Source organism: Trematomus bernacchii, unplaced genomic scaffold, assembly GCF_902827165.1.
Source record: "Trematomus bernacchii unplaced genomic scaffold, fTreBer1.1, whole genome shotgun sequence".
In the NCBI taxonomy this organism is placed as follows: domain Eukaryota; kingdom Metazoa; phylum Chordata; class Actinopteri; order Perciformes; family Nototheniidae; genus Trematomus; species Trematomus bernacchii.
Window position 1 is genome coordinate 12,032,538 of NW_022987698.1, and position 18,851 is coordinate 12,051,388.

The 18,851-nt window shown below is 38.4% G+C and overlaps 2 protein-coding genes across 7 annotated transcripts; both read left to right on the forward strand.

Moving 5' to 3' along the window:
* Positions 1 to 66: 66 nt before the first annotated feature.
* Positions 67 to 12,869, forward strand: pfkfb2b (6-phosphofructo-2-kinase/fructose-2,6-biphosphatase 2b). 5 transcript variants are annotated; one of them, XR_004556638.1, is made up of 16 exons: positions 67 to 250; positions 626 to 782; positions 3,047 to 3,172; positions 3,785 to 3,881; positions 5,296 to 5,362; positions 5,537 to 5,611; positions 5,843 to 5,899; positions 6,050 to 6,174; positions 6,868 to 7,075; positions 7,364 to 7,510; positions 8,240 to 8,344; positions 8,457 to 8,586; positions 9,518 to 9,580; positions 9,669 to 9,733; positions 10,441 to 11,233; positions 11,817 to 11,883. XR_004556638.1 is itself a non-coding variant. In XM_034139544.1 (16 exons), the coding sequence occupies exons 2-16, from the start codon at positions 698 to 700 to the stop codon at positions 11,892 to 11,894; spliced, it is 1,596 nt and encodes a 531-aa protein (XP_033995435.1). In that variant the 5' UTR covers positions 67 to 250; positions 626 to 697; the 3' UTR covers positions 11,895 to 12,869. The 5 variants fall into 5 exon arrangements, 4 of the variants coding, with proteins under 4 accessions (XP_033995435.1, XP_033995436.1, XP_033995432.1 ...); XM_034139544.1 differs by having other exon boundaries at positions 10,441 to 10,608; positions 11,817 to 12,869; XM_034139545.1 differs by having other exon boundaries at positions 11,211 to 11,233; positions 11,817 to 12,869.
* Positions 12,870 to 13,674: 805 nt separating this feature from the next.
* On the forward strand, positions 13,675 to 18,478 carry yod1 (YOD1 deubiquitinase). 2 transcript variants are annotated; one of them, XM_034139427.1, is made up of 3 exons: positions 13,675 to 13,750; positions 15,506 to 15,718; positions 15,991 to 18,478. In XM_034139427.1, exons 2-3 carry the CDS (start codon positions 15,511 to 15,513, stop codon positions 16,689 to 16,691), a joined length of 909 nt encoding a protein of 302 aa, XP_033995318.1. In that variant the 5' UTR covers positions 13,675 to 13,750; positions 15,506 to 15,510; the 3' UTR covers positions 16,692 to 18,478. The 2 variants fall into 2 exon arrangements, with proteins under 2 accessions (XP_033995318.1, XP_033995319.1); XM_034139428.1 differs by having other exon boundaries at positions 13,705 to 13,750; positions 15,503 to 15,718.
* Positions 18,479 to 18,851: the final 373 nt, after the last annotated feature.

Below are 18,851 nucleotides of genomic sequence, written 5' to 3' on the forward strand. Positions count from 1 at the left end.
CGTTTACGTATGATCTATTATCAACGTTACGGTAGGCAAAAAAATATGACGTAGTGGCACACCTCCAGTTTGGAAGGACACCAGCCGGCCAAGGAGGCACCCCAGCGCCAAGGGCAGGCCGAGCAGACCGCCTCCTCCGGCCGCAGCGGCAGGATCAAACTCTCGGCCCGGCAGCTCGAGAGATCCGCGTGCCGACCGTGTCCGCAGAGGCTTACTGACCGGAAATACTTGTTTACCGCCTATCGAGCAGGTAAAAAAAGCAATATCCATTTGAATGAGATGCTGTTAGAAACGCGTCCTGCAAGGATTATGTTTGATTATATTGTATATTTCACTTCAGATTAAGTGTCGCATGAACTCAAGTCACCCCCGTCAGAGAGGATATCACCGCGTGCTCTTATGCGGCTACAGTGTGTTCAGCCAAAGTGGGGTTTTTGTAAACGGATGATGTGGCAACATTTCATCCTTAACTCCTCTGGCTCATGTTACCACGGATACATAAAGCCAAAAACACATAGCCTATACTATTTGGAGAATGTAGCCTATTGCTATTTGTGCAAGATTCTGTTCTACCAGAGATGCATGGAAGTAATGGATGACATTTATTGTGACTCATCTGTTTCAGATCAGCTTGGATGATGCCCCTCTGAGAAATACATCGAGGGACAGCTGATTTTGACTCAAAAATACTTTAAACATGTCGTGCACTCAGATAGACAATGGCTGTTCAAACTTGGCAGAAGCTACGAAAACAGACCTGAGAACCAAGGAGAAGAAATGCTGTAAGTAAAGTCAAGGTTTTACCGTTTTACCACAATAATTTGATTTAAACACGTTATTTTGCATGACTGCAGTCAGTCTACAGGTGCCATTGTAATATAAAACCCTGTATTGGATCTATAACACATTTTCTAAATCACCTCCCTGGGACACTGCCACTTCTTCACTAAAGCCTCCTATATTGTAAAAATTGACTTTTTAATCTACATTTTGATTTCTAAAGCAGTTTTTATTATTAAATGTTGTAAAAATATCTAAACGCTCAATCCTGAACTCGTAAACTTCATTTAAAGGACACCTATCATGCTATATTTAAATGATATATTGTAGGGCCATACCTATATAAGGTATATTTATACGTTTCTGTTTTCAAAATACCAAACAGATCATGCATTTTAGCCATGCCTTATTTCGCTCTATTTGCTGTTCTCCAGCCCTGTTTTTGCAGGGGGCTGATTCTGTGAGCTGCAGCTGACCACGCCCCCCTGCAGGAGAGGGGAGCTCTGATCAAGTCAGAAGAGAGGGAGAAAAATAGATCTCCGTCCTCCGTGTTTTATTATATTATTATATAGAGTCGTTATTCATTTGTTTTAAAGCTCAATAAATAACAAAGAAGACCTTTGACCGGCACTTTTCTAATTTTGTCCGGAAGATTTAAACTTTAACGGACATCTTGACCGGCGAAAGAAAACCTAACTGAAACTCTGCTGCACGGTCCCCTCGTTCCTTGGAAGAGGCGGCGAGGTGGGTGTTTGTCATCTGCTGGTGGACTAACCGGAGAGAATTACAGTGCTTGCCTCGACGGGGAGGGATTGCATTGAATTACAGCAGCAGGAGCAAACGCTTGCCTCGGGGAGGGAGAAAAAAAGCCACAGCGGAGAATAAACAGAAGGGAAACCATGGCAACCATGCGCGTGAAGTCTTCTTAGCTGCTTTTGTGGCAGACTACAGCGCCACTTACAGGCCTGGTATATGTACTACAGCGTCTCCAGCGCTTTCGAGCGGCAATGGCCGGCCGTGGCCCAACCCCACATTCCCCTGATAGGTGGAGAGTTGGCCCAATAGCCGTAGCGCCACTTTACTGACGTCAGGACAGTGTTCAAATCTGGATCAGTTTTTATCAGATCCGTTGCAGCCCCGTTTTTAGAGATTTGGGTATGGAGGAAAATAGAGAGGGTTGTGTTTTCTGACACTTGGTGAGTTCCCTGGAACACCGGGGATACATATTCATGTATAAAAGACGTACAAAAGTGCATTTTGCATGATAGGTCCCCTTTAAATGAGCTTTCAGGACTTCTGATGGTTGTGATAATACAACATGAAGACCATCCCACCGTTTTACATGTAAATACCATATGTAAATACTCTAAATGTGTCCCAGTTACATGAAACCAGTTTACAGGAAGTTATCATGAACCCAAGTTGTTTCCTAGCAACGCAATTTCTTTCATACAGAGGTGAGAATACAGGTATAGTCCATTCTCATGGAGAAAAAGAGTGTTGTTTTTTTAAACATTGAAGCATTTAACAAGTTCTAGTAGAAACCCAAATATAAGTATGAACCAATGTCTCCTTTAAGACTCCAACCTGTGAAAGATAATGAAATGAAAAGGTGAACATCTGGGCGAAAAAACTAAAGTGTGAAGAAGAAGATGTAAAAAAAGTGTGGCACCTTCTGTGGTTTCCACTGTTCTTCAGGAAATTGCTTTTTTCTCTAGGGATGATTTATTTTAATTTCTTCGGATCCTGTCTGAGACAATTATTTTTGTCCAGTAGAAACATGGCTTAGTTATGTAAGTGTCCTAATCCTGCAAGAATAGACACAATTATTACAACTATTTAATTATGGATTTATCTCATAATTATTTTTCTAAATGAATCTATTAATCATCTTGTCAATAAAATGTCAGCAAATAGTGATTTGTCCATCCCAGTTTCACAATGTCCAAGATAATGTTTAATAATGGGTTGTGTGGTCAGTACAAACCCAAAGATATTCAGTTAAAAATGATGTTAAACACGGAAAAGAAGAAAATCTCCATATTTGGAAGGCTGAAAACAGCTGCCATTTTTGCATGAGAAATGACTTTAATTATGAATCGATTATCAAAATAGATAATTTTGTTGTTGACCAACTAATCAATTCATTGACTAATCAGTTGGTTGACTAACATTGGGTACATTTACATTATGACGTCATTTATTTGCTTATTTTTCTTATGCATGGGATTACCATTGAATTGACCTATGATCTACGTCCTTTTAGCATGGGCCTCCTATATGACAAATTCTCCAACGGTGATCGTAATGATCGGCCTGCCTGCAAGAGGGAAGACCTACATGTCAAAGAAACTCACACGTTACCTCAACTGGATCGGGGTCCCAACCAAAGGTAGTATAAGACATGTTATGGAAACCTGTTTAATTGTCTTTTAATTTATTCTGACTATATATTAGAGCTGCATGTTATTAGGAAAAGGTGCAAAATGCGATAATGTTGTTCAATTTCGCAAAAATGATATTACTTGGGATATCATATGAAAGTATTTTCAGTTCTGCCTTTCTGCTTCTTTTGGTATACTGCTAAAGTACAACATGTTTGCTTGTTGAATAAAAAAAGAACACAAAAGGAAGCAATGTCAAAAAGAATAGTTACACTGTATTAAGTGCTATTTTCTACTGATACTCTCTTTGAACTAACCGAAAAATCCTTTGAAGAATCGCTGTGATGATTAAAAAATAATATAAAGTGCAGACCTAATATAACAATCAAAAAAGCTCACTACATATTTTATACTGTAATTGGTATTGAACCGCCAAAGGAATGGAAATCTACAGATATTTTTGCAATGATGGTCAGAGTATTTTTAGAATAGGAAACTCAATTTAGCAGCAGTTGAGTTGTAATAGGTGCACTTGCTTATTAAAAAGCAACTTGTGGGTGACTTTAAAGATGCACACGTGTACAGATTAAGCCTTTTAATATATTTTTTTCATTTTGCAGTGTTTAACTTGGGCGTGTACCGCAGAGAGGCTGTCAGAGCCTATAAGTCCTATGATTTCTTCCGCCATGACAATGAGGATGCCATGAGAATAAGGAAGTAAGTTCCACTCTAACTAATGTGCTCTTGTCCAGTCATTAGATTGCACATTATATATCTATTAAGGGAAGCTGTAGCAGCTCTACTGTCTGACCAAACATTTCCTCCCAGTCAACATGGCTCTGTTTGATATTCTGCTGCCTCTACTGCTGCATCAGTGACTAAGCAGTTTTTGAGCTAACATTCTATAATAAACCAGGGTCTCCACGGTGTTCTTATGACATTAAACTGGCACTTATCTAAAATTAATGTGACAGCTGTAAACCACTGCAGATTTCTCCAAAAGTATACAGAATAAATGTCTCTTTCCTTCATGGTCTTATCCAGTAATGGTTTTTGGAATGGGGTTTGTCCTTCAGGGCTATCAGGAGATTTGTGACAGGCTCCTGACAGCCTTCCAGAGCTGAATCGTGACCTAGATATTAAACAAGCTGCCGCTGTCACTCTGAAGCTGACACAAGTCCGCCAGACAGCTGCATGGGTTTCAAACCTGAATCAAATAGTAGCTGCAGTCCTTATGCTATTGGAAATACCAGATATGTTGGTTTAAAGGAATAATTTATTTTATGAAGTTCACCATTTTGCTTTGGTTCCAAACAGATCCCATTGAGTTAAAGTAATTGTCCAACTGTTTGGGAAATATACTTTATCACTTTTGATTTCAAGAGAAAGATGAGAATATTGATACCATTCTCATGTCTGTTTTAATATAAAGTTTTTTACTATTCATATTGTATCAAGTTTTATTTAATCAAAAGGCTACCACCAACAACCTGTTGGCTTAGCTAGGCTTAGCTTACCTTAGCTTACCTTAGCTTACCTTAGCTTACCTTAGCTTACCTTAGCTTAGCTTATCGTTAAGACTGGATACATTGGGAACTGCTTTATATTGATCTTACAGATATGAAAGTGGTATCAAGGAAGGAAGTAGACTAAGCAAATGTTTGAAATATCAAACTGTCTCTTTAAATTAATGGGACAGTTCTGTTTTGTTTTGTTAAAAACACCAACAAAAAACACATCCGTGCACAGGTAAACTAATTTAACCCGAAAATAACTTTTCTTACAAAATAATAGTCGCAATGAAAGAAGTGCAAATTAAGGTCTATGGGTTATCAATCATGTAACCAGTACATGTAATTGGAAAAATATATTGCTGCTGAGTTTTTGAAAAGTATTTTTATCACTGTTTTAAAAGCAGTGCAAATAAAAGAATACACTTTTTTTGAGGTAAAACGATTTTAACCGGGAAACAACGGATATCCTAAATTCAAAGATTCTCCAAATAAGACATCCAATTTTCTTTCTGGTCACCAGTTTACTTGATGAGCAAAGTAAGTATTAGATTTGGTGAATGAGATCATACTGAGGCTTTTTATCAGCACTGTTCTCATGTTTCTCCTCCCTTTCAAAGGCAGTGTGCTCTGGTAGCTCTGAAGGATGTGAAGAAGTACCTGTCGGTGGAGGGAGGGCAGATCGCAGTGAGTCCTCTTTTTGCTGATATGTTGATCTGTGTCCCTGTCTGCGTTTCAATACATACTAGCTGAAAAACATCCAGAACAGAAACACATCTGGCATTAAGGCAACCTTAATCTTACTGACAATTTACTAGAGAAACCCCACATTAAACATCTCCTTTGTGATTCCTTTATTAGGTGTTCGATGCAACAAACACAACAAGAGAAAGACGAGACCTCATTCTATCTTTTGTGAAAGAGAATGCTTATAAGGTAAGATTAGCAAATAGTATATGTTTGCAAATGTTTCGTGAGGAAAATATTTTTACTTTCATCAAGAATTCACACTTCATTTTGGTATAGACAGTACATGTAAAGACAACTTCACAGGGTGTCTTTACTATCTGATAAAAAGCAGGTGAATATGTGAGATGGCGTTGTTTCAATGCACCATTACAGGACGTTTAGCACGTGCTGACCCTGTGAGATGCCCTTTTCCAACAGGTGTTCTTTGTGGAGTCGGTGTGTGACGACCCAGAGGTCATTGCTGCTAATATTCTGGTATGATCTCATGTCACCAACCAGACATTACGATTGGACTCGTTGCCTGGGTCAAACCCATAATCTATTAATATTCATACCATCTACAGTGCTATGTGAAAACCACCATGCTCTCTTACATTGTTTGAATGTGCTGAATACCTGTAACAGGAAGTGAAAGTGTCCAGTCCAGACTACCCAGAGAGACACAGAGAGAGGGTGATGGATGATTTCCTCAAAAGAATCGAATGCTACAAGGTTACTTACCAACCAATAGATCCTGACGATTATGACAAGTAAGGACTCATTTCTTCTGCCTCTTTTTATGTTTTTCAAACATGAATTATAACATTTCAATAATTACTGTTGAAATTAGAAATAAATTAATGTTTTTTGTTTAGTCAGTACTGTGTCTATTGAGTTGTGTTTTTATTAAGTGTAATTGTGTGTATGTAAATTGTCTGCAAAGTATAAAATCCCAAAGTTCCCTCCAGAGGGAGTTTCTCTCCCGTATACTCCCCCTCAACTGCCTGAAACGCCTCCATTGTGTTCCTTTGTTTACTTCCATAACATAAGGACATCACAACACAACATTCACACTTTTATTGCCTAGCGCTCCAACACATTGTATGTGATAGGCTAAGGGGCGGGTCATGTCTCATTGGTTGACTAATAACAACCGAGCCAGCTAACCAATCAGAGCACACTGGGCTCTGGTTTCAGACAGAGGGGGTAAGAGGTGCTGCAGCACAGGCAGTGTGAGAAAATGAAAGACCTTTTTGAACATTAAAGCATGTAAACATGTCACAGTAGAGGCACACAATACAAATATGAACCTGAAAATGAGCATACTAGATCCTCTTTAATCACTAAATTGAATATCATTAAATAGTGTCAGGAATGGTTGGTATTGTTTTATATTTCTACTTGTGAAACACATTTGTGTATGAAAAGTGCTTAAAAATAAAGTTTGATTAATTGATCTACAGGGACCTATCTTTCATCAAGGTGATAAACGTGGGCCGGCGTTTCCTGGTGAACCGAGTGCAGGACTACATCCAGAGTAAGATAGTGTACTACCTCATGAACATCCAAGTGCACTCTCACTCCATCTACCTGTGTCGGCACGGAGAGAGCGACCACAACGTCGAAGGCCGAATCGGAGGAGACTCGGAGCTTTCTCCTCGAGGGAAACAGGTTCTCTTTTATAATCCTAATTTAATGAACTGAAACACCGCTGTGTCCTGAAACCCAGTTACAAGCATTTCTTAAGGAGGTATATCAGTGAGATAAGGTGTTCCTTACTGCAGTATTATGAACACCTTAGTCATAACCACAGTTAACCTTCTCTACTTCCTGTTTTCCTGTCGCTATCAACTGAACATGGATCTTATAAAGCAGAAATACCTTTAATCAATTATTAAGGATATAAATGATTAATGGGTAGATGATTTGAAACCTCTGTCTGTGTCTCCAACATTGCAGTTTTCCCATGCCCTACGAGATTTCATTGAAGAGCATGAGCTGTCAGATTTGAAGGTGTGGACGAGTCAGCTGAGAAGAACCATCCAGACAGCCGAGGAGCTGTGTGTCCCTTACGAACAGTGGAAGATACTCAATGAGATCGATGCTGTCAGTACCCTCATCCTCTAACCTTCAGCAGATTCATTACAGATTCATGTACCTTTTGGTTTGGATGGGGAGACATTGGCACGGGGGAAAGGGGCATCCTAATGTACATCACTCAATACCAGTGGTAGAGGAGGTATTCAGTAAAGTACCGTTGTGTAGTTTGATTTATGACAAAACATAATATTTTGTTTTTATGTCTTAATGTAAAGTAACCGATAACTACTGCTGTCAGATAATTGCAGTGGTGTAAAACAATATTTCTCTTTAAAACATAGTAGAAAGTGGCATGAAAATAAGTGCCTAAAATGGGTTCCTTTAGTAAAGTACTCAAGTAAATGTACACAAAAACATTCCACCAAAATCAAAAGGCCAGTTTCAAAAGATATTGGTCACAGTAAAGAGAGAATAGTTCAGGCAATCTAAGGAGATTACCTTTTTTTTGTTCATTTTAAATGCAACCAGTTTCAACCTTGCAAGACCTTTTTCAGGGCAAGATATTAAAAACAAATAAAAACCACCTGGTACTGTTGATAGACATTAGTCTAAAACATAATGTAAATATCTGTGCTTACAGGTGAGACTAATATTCTTCTTTTAAAAAGGAACGACTGCTGTGTTTTTTTTGTGGACTGTATTTAAATCCTGCAGTCATATTGCTGTGAAAGCATCCATTCAGCTTTTTACTTGTGCTTTTGACATTTAGACAAATGCTCTGTTTTCCATATCCAGGGTGTGTGTGAGGAGATGACCTATGAGATGATCGAGAACACATTCCCAGAGGAGTTTGCACTGAGGGACCAGGACAAGTACCACTATCGCTACCCAGGAGGAGAGGTGACCTGAAATAATCCCTCTATGCTTTACTTTCAATACACTGAATTCATCTTGTTGTTTGAACATGACATTTGGAGTGCGGTTAAAATAGTCTTCTCTCTCTCTTTTTCAGTCCTACCAAGACCTGGTTCAGCGCTTGGAGCCGGTCATCATGGAGCTGGAGAGGCAGGGCAACGTGTTGGTCATCTGCCATCAGGCTGTGATGCGCTGCCTGCTGGCTTACTTCCTGGACAAGAGTGCAGGTCAGAATCACCCCTGTAATGTTAAACAAATGTGATCCTAATATTCCTGACAAATCTAAGTGTATTTTTTGGGCAAATATCAGTTGGGGGAAGTGATATAGATTTGAACAGTTTTGGTTATATTATATTTCTATCACATGACCTGTATTCAATTACCTATATTAAAGGTGGGGTAGGTAAGTTTGAGAAACCGGCTCGAGATACACTTTTTGTTATATTCCATGGAATGCTCTTAACATCCCGATAGCAATGAATATCTTAAGTGCTTTGACAAAAAATCCATAAAAAAATGTCATCTGTGGAAGCCGTAATACTGTAAAAAGCACGACCAATCATTTTAGCCGGCCCGGCTAAAATAACTGGATGGCCTACCTGCCTGTCAGCCTTCCATCTGTGCACAAACTTATCTCGTGCCCTCATTGGTCATGTGCGCGTTCGTGTGTGTTGGAGGAGGGGCTCTGTAAGGAAGTGGCAGACTTTCTCCGGTTGTGTATTTTCAAATTCTAGCGATCTCGAGCCGGTTTCTCAAACTTACCTACCCTACCTTTAAGCATTTATCCACACCAGTGTTCTCTATCTGATAGAGACATAACAATGGTTGACCTATGTTTACTACAAGCCAAGTGCAAGATTGCTCTGTGTTGGAAAAATGTTGGCGGCTCCTCAATTGGCCCCTTCTGTATGTTTAAGCTCTTGAGAAACCCCCATAGGATCGATGTTGATGGCATTTGTTAAAAATGTTTGACTTTTTATAATTGTACTTATTTAAAAAAATAAAACATCTGTCCATTTTAATTATTAAGTATTATTACTTACTATAATTACCTAGAAGGTTAAACTACTGTATGTATGTTTAATCGGTTAAACGTAAAGATATCAATAATTACATTACAAAAAAGATGATAACATTTTATGCATTCGCTTTCCGCAGAAGATCTACCATATATGAAATGTCCACTCCACACGATACTCAAGCTAACCCCTGTTGCATACGGTACGTCTTTACCTCTAAATATAACTCAATTTTCTTTTTTTAAATGTTTTTTATTTATTTAAATGTATTCTGTCTTTTGTTCCAATAGGTTGCAAGGTGGAAATGTTTTATCTCAATGTGGAGGCAGTGAACACGCATCGAGACCGGTCTCTTGTAAGTCCCTCTGGATTGAGCTGGCAAATCACATTATTATTATTTTTTTAATTAAAGCTTCAAAATATAATAATCCATTCAAATAATATTTATTGTTAACTTACCCAGTATTAATTCAAAAGTTATCAGCATATTTCAACATCTGAAACAAAGTTTAAAAGGCCCTGTGTTTGTTGTGTCTGCTAGTTTGCTGCACTTCTTACCCTGTGTGAGGCTTTGCTGCTTTGACTCCCTTTTATATATTCCTTATGTTCCTTTATCTTTGAACCTTATTAATAAGTCTGGCTTAAGCAATATGATGAATGTTGAATAAGTTGTTTATTTTGCTTTTGTTTGACCTTGATGGAGGCAATGGCTTGTGCTAACTTGCTTGGCTCTGCTCTGCTTGCATTTTGATATTAAGAATGTTCTTAATGAAAGACATCTGTATTTGAGCTATTCATCTATTGTTCACCTTTTAGTATACTCTCTGTTGGTCCTGTGAAATCAGGGCTGATTTCTTTGATATGTTTTGTTGTGTGATGGAATACCTTTGCTTAACAGCGTCTGTCACCTAAAACACTTACAGTTGTCTAACCTGTTGGTGTGGATCCATGTGGAGAAGACGGCTAGCTTGCTTGGCTTTGTCCGGTTAAGCCCCCCCCCTCCTGCCAGGAGTTCACATGTTCCTTAATCTTTTTTCCCTGCCATATTTCCTCCCCTACCAGGATAAATCTGCGATGGACTCTGCTCTCACACTCCGGCGGAATAGTTACACTCCCTTGTCCAGTCACGACCAGTTCAAGCGTCCTAGGCTCTACAGCGCGGGCAACCAGCCCTGGCTCCCGCTCGCCCCCACCCCCGCAGCACTGATGCCAGAGGGACGGCAAAGCCAAGTTAGTGCCAGAGTTACAGCCCCCCCCCAGCCCCCTTCTAAACCAGTCAACTGTATTCGGTCACCTCCCTTCACAGTTTGCCATCCCCTCGCCTCAGTGTTGGATCCTCTCGATGAGTTAGTGTCTGTGTTGAAAATACATACATCCTTGGAATCCATCTCTCTTTCTATGTTTCTCTCTCAGGGCATGTTTTGGATCTTGAATGGGTTGCTGCCTTCTTTTTATGTTGTCTGTTTACCAAAATGCATGACCTATGCTTCACTACTGGGCTGCTTGAATATGCAGAACAGCATGCCAATTTGTTTTGAGCTAGCCAATATGGGATTCAAAAGACACACAAACATCAAAGACATCTTATACTGTATTTTTTTACACAGCTTTGGTTATGCATACATTCCCTTAAATGCATTACGAAATGTATCCAATTTGAGTGCAATTAGGCAAAAAAAAATACACAAATGAAAGATTTTAATCATTCAAATTTGAAAAAGCATAGAATTATATTTGTACGTGTTGTGTATTTGTTGGCCTTGCCTTGTGTGTTCAGTCCATCTCTACATCTATCTGTTTCTATCTCCACTTCCTCTAAACCTGTCTTACAGCCTCGAATAGGATGCGGTTGTCTGTGAGTATTTCGTAGTTTATCTAGCCAGCCCTTTATTTAGCCCTTTTCTTTCCCACAATTCAGCTCATGTCATTTGTAACCCATGTCATACGTTGTCACAGTGGTGTATTTAAATAGTTTTCAATCTTTGGGCTTCTCTAACCTTCCATCACCTTTAATAAGACGAAAGCTGCTGTCCCATTTGTTTCATCTCAGTGGCATTATCAGTCACTGACTTGCTCTTCAACTTCAGTAAAACTCTTTGATAATAGTAATTATTAGCCACCTAGATATAGTTCAAAATGAAACAAAATTGAGAACATCTTAACATATTTAGTTATTTATTTCCTTCGTATTGTATTTAATTAAGTGTACTAGATTCATAGAGCGAGATTGTGATTAGTTATTAATCTCTTTTTGATAATTTGCCTGAAAGAGCCTCCTCTAATGTGATTGTTTTACCACACTTCACTTAATGACCTAATTTCTCATATAAGAACTTAAGACTCCTGGGGCCCCTGGGAAAATGTTTTCCTCTAAAATAGCATTTGCTGCTGTAAGTCATTAATTTGTAAATGTCCGTGACATTTCCTTTCTCTCGAAGGAGTCCCTGTGCGAAGGAAGTGACGCTGACAGCGACGCTGACAGCCCCGAAGAAACGAGTGGCTGTGTCCGCTTCTGAGTTAAGATGAAGGTCTCTTCCTTCAATGTGTCAAAGTTCTGGGTTCAATCATGTTAGAAAGATGATATTATTTTTTTTAAACCATATTCTTTGAAATGTTGGTCTGATTATGAGGTAATTTGTTGGTCCTAAATCTCTCTGTTTAACTTCACTCTGCATGCTGAGGCTTCAAACTGGAAGACTTTTCATGGGTATCAAACACTACTGCATGCGCACAACAATCAAGCAACCAAGAATAAACAGGTTAACTTATCCTCTATGTAAATATTATAATACCTCCCTCAACTTTAACTTGTGCGTTGAAAACCATTTTTAGGTCATTTCAAATAGAACTTGTTATACAGAAGATGTTGTAGGAATTATTTTATAAGATACAAATATTCTCATTTAGCAAACATACTGTAATTGTAAGTCTTATATTCATGTTTCTAACATCACATGTTATGTGATGTTATTGTTATTTGGTTTTTATTTGTGCTTTTGTCGTTTTGAAGGAAATTAAAATACTGTATTGAGTTGGTTTCTTCTGTTTTGGAAGCCTTGTATATCTTTTTGGTCTTGTTAGAAATACCCCATTGGGAAAACTGTGTTCTAGCAGCAGTTAAAGAAGCTTAGTTTTCTGTCATAGGCTACTTGTAATGAGATGGTTTGCTCTATCACAATTGAAACCCTAAATGTTCATCTGTTTATGGTTTTTCTTGACTTTATATCCAAGCATGTTGATGGCTTATTGGCTATATCTTTACATCATTTTATCATACTTGCCATACATTTCTTTTAATTGCTTGTGTAATGTAATTTGACTCTTTACTTAATTCTCTTGGCATATTCAAAACACAAAATCCTCTCATCATACTTAATCCTAGACAGTAGCACAAGTTATATTCTACGACTTTGTAATGTTTGAATGTTGATATGTATTCGCTCATAGCAGCCTACTGTGCCTTTCACGCAGAAAATAAAAGTGAATTCTCATATGATTTTTTTTTACCCAGTGTGTGTAGTAAACGTAGAAGACCTTTGTGTAATCTTCAAAATGGAGTCATACAAATCTATTACAAAAATCTATATCATATTTGTGGGGTTTAGTTAATTGTTCTTTGGTTGATGCAAAAAGGTCTCACAATTATTAAAAACTAAGTAGACCCCAGTGTCCTTTAAAAATGCAGGGTGTGTATATAGGCCTATGTGATATAGGAGCAAAAAATGATAGTACCTAAATTATAAACATTTAGTCATAGGTTTCAGGGAAAAGGGTTCCATTCTTTTTTTGTTATTATAAACTGAAGTGTAAAGAATTCAGTTCTACAATAAGATGAAAACGTAATACTTTAGAACATGTCTGAAGAAAGAAAAAATCTAAATAGAATAATACAATTGATTAGATATTCAAGAGCGCCATCATCTGGAGTATCAAGGTAGCAAATAATAGTTTAAAGTTAAAAGAGCTGACATAAACATTAGCTTTAAAAAAAAAAATGTGAGACTCCAGATTTGTCCAAACCTACAGTCTATGGTCCAAACCTTTAGATATACAGTCTATGTCCAAACATGATCAAAGAGATGCTAATATGTTATCTTAAAAAATAAATATGCTATAATTGTTTGTAAAATTAGCGATAAGAAAATTAGCAGGGTATTTTCTTATGTGGCCCATGAGTCTTGTGTAAGTACAGTAATTTAAGGTTAACGTCATTTTAATATACATTTAAAAGGGAATGGATGTATAGAGAAAATGTACGGTACACGCCGTGTTGAGCGTCATGACGTAGAACAGACGCAGAGTGACGTTCTACACACACCAGTTTTTCTCACTAGATGTTTATTGTTTGAGGCAGGATTGCAGTCAACAGCAGGTAAGACAAACAAATGAACTTAGCTCGTTGTCATTTATCTTATGAAATACCCTGTCGTGTTAATATATTTCAATTGACAGGTAACATGATGTACATTAGTCTACATAGATTCGAAATGCTTGAAAAAATGGTCCACTTAACGCCAAGTTAATGTGTAGGTTAGCATGCTAACGTTAGCAGATGATACATGTTATAGCTACCGTTAACGTTGGTCTGAGTCTGGGCTCAAGTGTGTTTCTTTCAAACATGTTCATAATACATGTCACTAACGCCCTTCTTGTCCAATGTTTATGAAGTAACTGGCTCTACATAATCATGCTATATTTTCTCGCTTGGCAGGTAGCTCCTAGCTTAGCCCGCTATCTGTTGGTCTTGCTGATGAGTTAACTGACGTTAACTGACAGAACAAACAAAACAAAACAAAGCATGTCGCTGTCACTTGATGCCCTTTAATGCTGATCATCAGCATTGCAGTTGTTATGCTGGGTCCATTTAGAAAGCAGTACTATCACACAACGGACAGCAATAACAACGGCTAACCGACACCCTGGTTCCTGTTGTGAGGCAAAAGTTAACGTTTGGCTAACAAATACAGTGAGCTAAAACAACCAGCTTAACGCTACACTATGAAGCAGCTGATTCCCGAGCTAACTTAGCTAACGTTTTGGTGCATATTATGTGCAGCTAAATGATCATGATGGCTGATTTAAAATCGGCACAAAGTGAATATAGTCTGTGTAAATGAAGTTCCTATTCTGTGGCACAACAGAAAACGATTAAGGTTTGAAAAATTCCTCTTGAGTGTATTACTTCAAAAATAGTTAAATAGAGTAAATAGAACACAATCAACTGTGATTCCATCAAGTAAATAGGAGGCAAACTATCAGCATCATTTGAAATGACTGTAGACTCTTACATATTTACCCCGCCTGTACATGTGTCTCCACCCATGGCTTTATTTGTTTATGGAATTGAAACAGGCCTTGGCAGAATAAATGGAAATGTTATAAATAGCTGTTGCCACGTATAATTCACAACCAAAGAATAATAATTCAAAGTTTGATTCAATAATTATCAATGCAAAAGTTGCAGGGGTGCATAGAGTGTATAAGTAAGGTGCCAAAAGTCATAAAGCAACACCATATTTCTACTCAAGAAGTCTCTCACTCATAAGGAGTGGCAAATATATCAACCTGATATATAATACATTCATCTGACTTTAGTAAACCTCAGAATGTCAGTCAGACAATATCAGAACAACTTGATACGTGTCATTTTCAAAATGAAAAGTGAATAAGTTACCACCAATTTCAGCAGATCCTCTGCATTTTAACAGTCAAAAATATAACCTCAGGGAAACATTGCACATCAACTTTGTTGTCTTTTCCTCCCATCGGAGTCCTGCGGTCAGCTGTTCAGTCCCTTTGTTGTGCAACCATATGTGGCAGAAAGACAGTAAATGATGCTTGAATTGATGAGGAACTAGTACTGTTACTTAACTACTATTAGGCAAGGGAAGGCAAGTTTATTTATATAGCACCTTTCAACACAAGGCAATTCAAAGTGCTTATTAGGCATACGAATGACAGCAGCAGAAACAAGATTATGCCTGTTGACTTAATAAGTTGATGTGATGTTTTTTATTAAGCTGGATGTCCATTAAAGTGTCCTTGTTGGCTATTTAAATCACTTGATAAGTGGCCTTAGTGGATGAGTATAGTTTTGTTACTGATACAATGTCTAATGTTTTTGCAGGTAGAATGTTGCGGCTTCGCTGTAAAACCAAAAATGGCAGCCACATAATGCAGGGCTTGACTCACCAGTCCTGTGTCCAAGAGCTGAAGAAAAAGGTGGAGGAGCTGACTGGTATCCCATGTGATGTGCAGAAAATCATGGTTGGTTATCCACCCAGCAGCCTGGATCTTCAAAATGGAGACGCTCACCTCAAAGACTACCCTATCAAATCAGGTATGTTGATGTCAAACATTCAGATACATTCACATCATGTATTGACTGGGTTAACATTTAAGTACATTTTTGAATAAATTATTATTATAACAAATCTGGAAAGTTGGCGGCATATATCCCAAGAAGTGGCAAACCTATTTGCAGTTAAGGTGTTCTGACTATAACTCAACATGTTGTTAACAACTGCAAAGCTGTAAACAAAATAGATGTTTCCTCTCAATTTGTTCTTACAAAAGTCAGACTAGGCTAAACTGTTTGGTCATCCTCTACAGGAGACACACTCATTGTTGAGGAAGACAAAAACAAGCCAAAGCCGCCTCAGGAACAACCCGCTGTGACTAAAGTACCACGACTGGAAGCCTCGCCCATGCTGGCACGTAGAGTGGTCCCAGCAGACAACTCATGCCTCTTCACCAGTGTGTATTATGTGGTGGAGGGGGGGGTGTATGACCCTGCATGCGCCCCAGAGATGCGCGGCCTCATAGCCCAGATCGTGTCAAGTGACACCACAGCTTACTCTGAAGCGGTGCTGGGGAAGACCAACGAGGACTACTGCACGTGGATCAGACGTGACGACACCTGGGGGGGGGCCATCGAGGTCTCCATCCTGTCCAAGTTTTACCAGTGCGAGATCTGTGTGGTGGACACTCAGACGGTGCGAGTGGATCGATTTGGGGAGGATGCTGGATACCACAAACGTGTGCTGCTCATCTACGACGGCATTCACTACGACCCCCTGCAGAAAGAGACGCCCGGCTCCGACGCTCCGCCCCTGACTATCTTCTCCACCACGGACGACGTCATCCTGGCTCTGGCACTTGAGCTGGCGGACGAAGCCCGCCGCAAGCGGCAGTTCACGGACGTTAACCGCTTCGCTTTGCGCTGCATGGTTTGCCAGCAAGGCCTTGTGGGACAAAAGGAGGCGCGTGAACATGCCAAGGACACAGGCCACACCAATTTTGGCGAAGTGTGAACACTGTTTTGTCTTTTCTCCCTCTCACAAATACAACATCTACCAACCCCTTGCCCCACGTCTCGCAACTTTGTTGGTCTTTTTGTCACTCTGCTTGTGTGATCCTCTACCTCACGACATCAATGGAGAATCTGCAGACACTGTCCAGCCTCTAACCTGTTAAGTATTACTGTTTAACTGCTGTAAGTTCTCAAAGTCAGGAACGCTACTGCCATGCTACGATGTCTCTAAACCATCTTTTTTCGTCTGTTACGTAGGTTTTTTAATCTGGGTCAACAACAAAAAGCAAACCATTCTTAGGATTATTTTTTTTTAACCCTTTCGATGACTTGATAGCTGGTTGGGTAGAAAAAAATGAATCTGTTTTAAATGAAAAAATCTTCCAATTTGCAAATAATTGCTTGGATGGGCTAAACTTCTGTTTGATTAAAACCCGGCTATCTGGCTCTTGAAAGAGTTTAAAACGACTAGGAATGATTTGCACTATGATGTGATCCAACTCACCGTTGTCTTAAGTGCAGCACAACAAGTATGACTGTTATTCATCATGTTGGTTATGTAGCATGTTTTTTGTGTCATAAACTAGTTGAATACTTAAAACGTATAATTTGGTCAAATGTAGAAATCTGTTCTGTGCAGCACAGTTAGGTTTGAATATAGTGAGCAGTGGTCATTGAGATTGAGGTTATGCATTTTGAAATACAATATCACGTTGCCAATTGTGATCCAAAGTTAGCCTAACTACTTATGTGAGACTATTTCATCTTTATTTTTCTTTCCTTTTTTTATGTCACAATATGGCTTATCAGTTTTCTTATTTTAGATTAGTCAAAAGAAATGGTGCTGAAAACATAAAATCTGTAGCTCTGTTTTTCTTCATGGGTACAACAGTATTTCAGGAGTGTTTTTTTTATTATAGTGTGTTATATTCAAATGTCATGCTGAAATCTTTTTTTTTTAAATCCAGTTTTAGATTTACATTGCTGCATATTTTGAAAAAACACTAAGCATGTTCATTTGTTTGAGCGTTTATTTAATATTCCAAAAGATGGTGAGAGGGACTCGAAATCTAAAGTGTGAGACTGTGAATTGATGTACGAGAAATCTTGCTGACTGAATGCATTTAGGATTCAGCTAATCAACAATAACCATTTATCTTTGAAATTAGAACTTTTCAGCTAACATTTGCCTAAAGTATCTTTTGCCAGGGTGTTTGAAAAAAAGTATTTTTTGTTTGGTTTACTATGTAGTGCATTTTGTCATAAAAGATGTTACACTGTATGTGTTGCACAAATGGAGCATGTTCTCACATTTTCAGCTATAGTCAGACATGATCTCTTTGCTCTTCTGCACTGCCTAGAAGGATGAAGCATGCACTTGTTTCTTTAAAACCATAGCTCAAAAATTATAAATTTAGAGGAGGCCAAAATATGTAATTGTGGGATTGCTTTTTCTCTTGAGAACCAGTATTTGTAATTCACTTTCTGTGATGACAATATTGGTACAGAGTTGTTGCCAAATAATCGATTTGACAGTGGAGGATTTGATTGAAATGTTCTTGTAGATTTATCTTAATTATTTGAGATATGATTTCCCCATCATCTGTTACCTTAAGGTAGTTTTAACAGGGAAAAGTGAAAGTAGGAACTGGCTTTATTGTGTTTACCAAGATCTCATGACTCTTCAAGGACAAAAACAATGAATGTTGCACACTAAGCACTACGGAATAACTGGACTTACTTGATTTTTTTCAGTGTTGTGTCACAATTAAAAGTTATAGCCAACGGTGTTGAGTATGAGTCATTTTGTATAAATTCTTTCCTTATTTTTCACCAACACTTATAGCCAATAATTGATGTTTTATCTCTGTAGAGATTGTTACAGTTCTGTCCATATTTTCTAATAATTTATATAATTTTCCTCACATTACCAATCTATTTATAGCTCCTGTTGACAGTCAGTGGCCACTGGAATCAAACCCTTGTTTGCAAAACAACCCTGATCCTGGGCCATGTTAAGAAACATCTAGCCCTTCTTAGTTGGATGTAAAATTGTTTTACAAAGTGTTTTACCACCATTTACATTACATCATCAGTACTGCTACTACAAAAAAGCAAGATAAAAGATAAGTAGACTTCACGTTTGCATTTACACTAAACT

What these genes read in the sequence shown, in the direction of transcription:
- pfkfb2b (XM_034139541.1), top strand. Translation starts at nt 698, where the DNA reads ATGTCGTGCACTCAGATAGACAATGGCTGTTCAAACTTGGCAGAAGCT. An exon ending in GATCGGGGTCCCAACCAAAG is followed by an intron (nt 3,173 to 3,784) that starts GTAGTATAAGAC and finishes TTCATTTTGCAG; the next exon opens with TGTTTAACTTGGGCGTGTAC. An exon ending in CTTCCTGGACAAGAGTGCAG is followed by an intron (nt 8,587 to 9,517) that starts GTCAGAATCACC and finishes CGCTTTCCGCAG; the next exon opens with AAGATCTACCATATATGAAA.
- yod1 (XM_034139427.1), top strand. Translation starts at nt 15,511, where the DNA reads ATGTTGCGGCTTCGCTGTAAAACCAAAAATGGCAGCCACATAATGCAG. An exon ending in AGACTACCCTATCAAATCAG is followed by an intron (nt 15,719 to 15,990) that starts GTATGTTGATGT and finishes CATCCTCTACAG; the next exon opens with GAGACACACTCATTGTTGAG.